The sequence below is a fragment of the Triticum aestivum genome, chromosome 5A, assembly GCF_018294505.1.
Source record: "Triticum aestivum cultivar Chinese Spring chromosome 5A, IWGSC CS RefSeq v2.1, whole genome shotgun sequence".
Classification (NCBI taxonomy): Eukaryota; Viridiplantae; Streptophyta; class Magnoliopsida; order Poales; family Poaceae; genus Triticum; species Triticum aestivum.
Genome location: NC_057806.1, coordinates 383,657,016 through 383,661,367, shown reverse-complemented (window position 1 = coordinate 383,661,367; position 4,352 = coordinate 383,657,016). Strand labels below are relative to the sequence as shown.

At 54.8% G+C, this 4,352-nt stretch overlaps 1 protein-coding gene across 1 annotated transcript; it reads left to right on the top strand.

Annotated features, from left to right (window-relative positions):
- Positions 1-211: 211 nt before the first annotated feature.
- LOC123103506 (receptor-like protein kinase HSL1) lies at positions 212-3,589 on the top strand. The gene is made up of 2 exons (XM_044525114.1): positions 212-2,791; positions 3,009-3,589. Exons 1-2 carry the CDS (start codon positions 271-273, stop codon positions 3,356-3,358), a joined length of 2,871 nt encoding a protein of 956 aa, XP_044381049.1. The 5' UTR covers positions 212-270; the 3' UTR covers positions 3,359-3,589.
- Positions 3,590-4,352: the final 763 nt, after the last annotated feature.

The following is a 4,352-nucleotide window of genomic DNA, read 5'->3' as shown; positions in this document are numbered from 1 at the left end:
GCCAACCAATGGCATGAACCCTCTCCGACACGCGTTACTCAATTTGAGAAACACGTGTCAAAGTGTGCATGACTCGTCAATAGGAGTCAGAGGCTCGGGTCATGCCGGGTACCTCATTTGGTACCCTTAGCCAAGATCCACTCTCCTTCCCCAATGATCTCACTACTACAATGCGCTGACAAAACCAGGGAGCCTTCCAATCCTGTAACTCCCTCCTTAAAACCCCTCTGCCCACACTCCCCACTCTCTCCACCCACCAAGCCCACAACCATGGCTGCGCTCCACCGCCTCCTTCTCCTCCTCCTTCCTCTCGTCGGCCTCCTAGTTCTACTCCCACTCCCGATTGCCGCCTTCGACGACGCCAGTTACCTCCTCGCCGCCAAGGCTGTGCTCTCTGACCCCGCCGGCGCCCTCTCCGTCTGGGATGCCGGGTCCAGCCATTCCCTCTGCGCGTGGCCGCACGTGTTGTGCGCCGGAAAATCCACCGCCGTGGCCGGGCTCTACCTCGTCAAGCTCTCCCTCGCCGGCGGCTTCCCGGCCTCGGTTTGCTCGTTGAGGTCCCTGCAGCACCTCGACCTCTCCCAGAACGACCTAGTGGGCCCTCTGCCCGCCTGCCTCACCGCCCTCCCTGCACTCTTGAACCTCACCCTCGCCGGGAACGGCTTCTCCGGCGAGGTCCCGCCGGCTTACGGCGGCGGCTTCCGGTCGCTCGTCGTGCTCAACCTGGTCCAGAACTCCATCTCCGGCGAGTTCCCCTGGTTCCTGGCCAAAATCAGCACCCTCCAGGAGCTCCTGCTCGCCTACAACGCGTTCACGCCGTCGCCGTTGCCGGAGAAGCTCGGCGACCTCGCCGACCTCCGGGAGCTGTTTCTCGCCAACTGCTCCCTGAGCGGTAAAATCCCTCCTTCCATCGGAAACCTCGGGAATCTCGTCAATCTGGACCTCTCCATGAACGCCCTCTCCGGCGAGATACCCAGGAGCATTGGGAATTTGAGTTCTCTGGTCCAGATGGAGCTCTACAAGAACCAGCTCTCCGGGAGGATACCGGTGGGGCTGGGGGGTCTCAAGAAGCTCCGGTTCTTGGACATCTCCATGAACCGGCTAACCGGCGAGATACCGGAGGACATTTTCGCCGCGCCAAGCCTGGAGAGCGTGCACATTTATCAGAACAACCTGACCGGGCGCTTGCCGGCGTCGCTGGGGGCGGCGACGCGTCTTGCCGATCTAAGGATGTTCGGCAACCAGATCGAGGGGCCGTTCCCGCCGGAGTTCGGGAAGCATTGCCCCCTCGGGTTCCTGGACATGTCGGACAACCGTATGTCGGGACCAATCCCGGCGACGCTGTGCGCTTCAGGGAAGCTGGCGCAGCTCATGCTGCTGGACAACCAGTTCGAGGGCGCCATTCCGGCGGAGTTCGGGCAATGCCGGACACTGACGAGGGTCCGGCTGCAGAACAACCGCCTCTCCGGGTCCGTGCCGCCGGAATTCTGGGCGCTTCCTCTTGTCCAGATGCTCGAGCTTCGTTCCAATGCTCTGTCCGGCACGGTCGATCCTGCCATTGGCGGTGCCAAGAACCTGTTCGACCTGCTCATACAGGGCAACCGATTCACCGGCGTTCTGCCAGCCGAGCTGGGGAATTTGTCCTTGCTGCGAAGGCTTCTTGCATCAGACAACAACTTCTCCGGTCCGGTGCCGCCGTCGCTCGTCGAGCTTTCTGAGCTATCCCAGCTCGACCTGAGCAACAATTCCCTCTCCGGGGAGATCCCACGGAAGATTGGACAGCTGAAGCAGCTGACAGTGCTGAACCTTTCGCACAACCACCTCGCCGGGACGATCCCTCCAGAGCTCGGGGAAATCCACCGGATGAACTCGCTGGACTTGTCGGAGAACGAGCTCTCCGGCGAGGTGCCCGTGCAACTGCAGAATCTCGTGCTCTCTGCTTTCAACCTGTCGTATAACAAGCTCAGTGGACCTCTGCCTCTCTTCTTCAGTGCCACGTACCAGCAGAGCTTCTTGGGTAACCCCGGCCTGTGCCATGGGGTATGCGCAGGCAACGACGACCACGGTGCCATCCCAGCCGCCAGAGTCCACCTGATCGTCTCCATCCTCGCGGCATCTGCCATCGTCCTGCTCATGGGTTTAGCATGGTTCACTTACAAGTACAGAAGCTACAAGAAGCGTGCCGCTGAAATCAGTGCTGTCGAGTCAAGTTGGGACCTCACATCCTTCCACAAGGTGGAGTTCAGTGAGATGGACATAGTGAACAGCCTCGACGAGAACAACGTGATCGGCAAGGGTGCGGCAGGGAAGGTGTACAAGGTGGTTGTTGGGCCTAGCAGTGAGGCCATGGCTGTCAAGAAGCTCTGGGACAGCGACGTCGAAAGCAAGAAGAAGAGGAACGATACTTTTGAGGCTGAGGTGGCCACACTGAGCAATGTCAGGCACAAGAACATCGTCAAGCTCTTCTGCTGCGTGACCAACGGCACCTGCCGGCTGCTTGTCTACGAGTACATGCCGAATGGCAGCCTGGGGGACTTCCTCCACAGTGCCAAAGCCGGCATCCTGGATTGGCCAACGAGGTATAAGATCGCGGTCCATGCCGCCGAGGGCCTCTCCTACTTGCACCATGACTGCGTGCCCTCGATCGTCCACCGGGACGTGAAGTCGAACAACATTTTGCTCGATGCGGAGTTCGGCGCAAAGGTTGCGGACTTTGGTGTTGCAAAGACTATTGAGAATGGGCCGGCCACCATGTCAGTCATCGCTGGCTCCTGTGGTTACATTGCTCCTGGTGAGTTCTTGATGCCTGATTTGCTTCTAGCATGTTTAAAACGTCATAAAAAATGTTACATGCAGTTTTTCCCTTGTTGAAAGCTACATTTACATGACATTTTCTGCATAATTATTTTGTAACTTTGTTCTTGTGCACTGGTGGCACTGCTAAAACCTTGTACTCCATATTTTAAGAAAGGACCGTGTGTGTGATTTTGTTCCTTTGTGCATTGCAGAGTATGCCTACACCCTCCATGTAACCGAGAAGAGCGACGTGTACAGCTTTGGCGTGGTCATTCTGGAGCTCGTCACCGGCAAGAGGCCCATGGCGCCAGAGATCGGCGAGAAGCACCTGGTGGTCTGGGTTTGCGACAATGTCGATCAGCATGGTGCGGAGTCTGTTCTTGATCACAGGCTTGTTGGCCAGTCCCATGATGAGATGTGCAAGGTTCTGAACATCGGCCTGCTGTGCGTCAACACCGTCCCGACCAAACGTCCACCGATGAGGGCTGTGGTGAAGATGCTGCAAGAGGTTGGGGGACAGAACAAGCCCAAGGCGAAGGAGGAGGTGGCCCCTTCTCTCTGAAGAACCATGGATAGGAATAATGCTAATTTTGTGCACTTCTTGGATCATGTACTTATTACCGTTAACTAGGAGTCATATCAGACCTTAAGAAGTGCACTGCTGATAGCAGCTAGTAGTAGTTTGTTCTGAACATTTAGAACTGCACTTTGGTAAACTCAAAAGCTTGGAAGCTAACCTTTTGCTCTGAATGAATGAATGAAATGTGCAGTTGCTGTCAACCAATCTGTGACAGAGATCCGATGTTGTTGCAAAGAATGCTTGATGCTTTTGTGGTGACTGGCTGTAACTTTTGTTGCCTCCATTTCCAGCACTGAAAGTGCACTTTGTTTCTTTTTCACACAGCCTTTTTCATCGTGAAGATGCTTTGGAACAGCTTATGGAGATGCTGCCATGCTCAGTGGGCTGAATGAAGCACTCATGAACCATAACAGGAGTACAAGTCTAGAAGTCCCATCTAAAGCATGCTTTGATAGCTCTGTTACCAGCACTAGTGCTTGGTGCTTTGGCGGTAGTGATTGCATTTCGGTGTCCCTGTTGACTGTTGTTCTCGTTTCTTCTTTTTGGTCGGTTTTCCTTTTGATTGTGCTGGTAAAGCAAACTCTGATACAGTCTCCAGTACCCATGGCTGCTGTAGTAACAACATAGCATAAGCTGGAGATGGCATTGCCTTTATGTACTCCTTGGCCTCCCCTTGACTACGGATCAGAAGTTTCACCTGCCTTTGCAGCTCCTAAATCATTGGTCGCCAGGACAAGTAAACTGTACACAAACTTATAGGGACAAAGAAATTTATTGGGATGCAGTTCTGAAGCCTATGTTCAGTAGAACACATAACTGTCTTAGCTTCCCAGTGGCACACATGTCCTTGCTAGGACCGGTGTACCTAGATCTAATTTTGCAACCTGTCATTGGATGAGTTGACATGGTGCCACTGCCATGGCGTGTGTTTAATCAGTGTTTAGCCCTTTCTGTTTTCTGTTGCTTTCTCTGGTTT

What these genes read in the sequence shown, in the direction of transcription:
- LOC123103506 (XM_044525114.1), top strand. Translation starts at nt 271, where the DNA reads ATGGCTGCGCTCCACCGCCTCCTTCTCCTCCTCCTTCCTCTCGTCGGC. An exon ending in CTGTGGTTACATTGCTCCTG is followed by an intron (nt 2,792 to 3,008) that starts GTGAGTTCTTGA and finishes TGTGCATTGCAG; the next exon opens with AGTATGCCTACACCCTCCAT.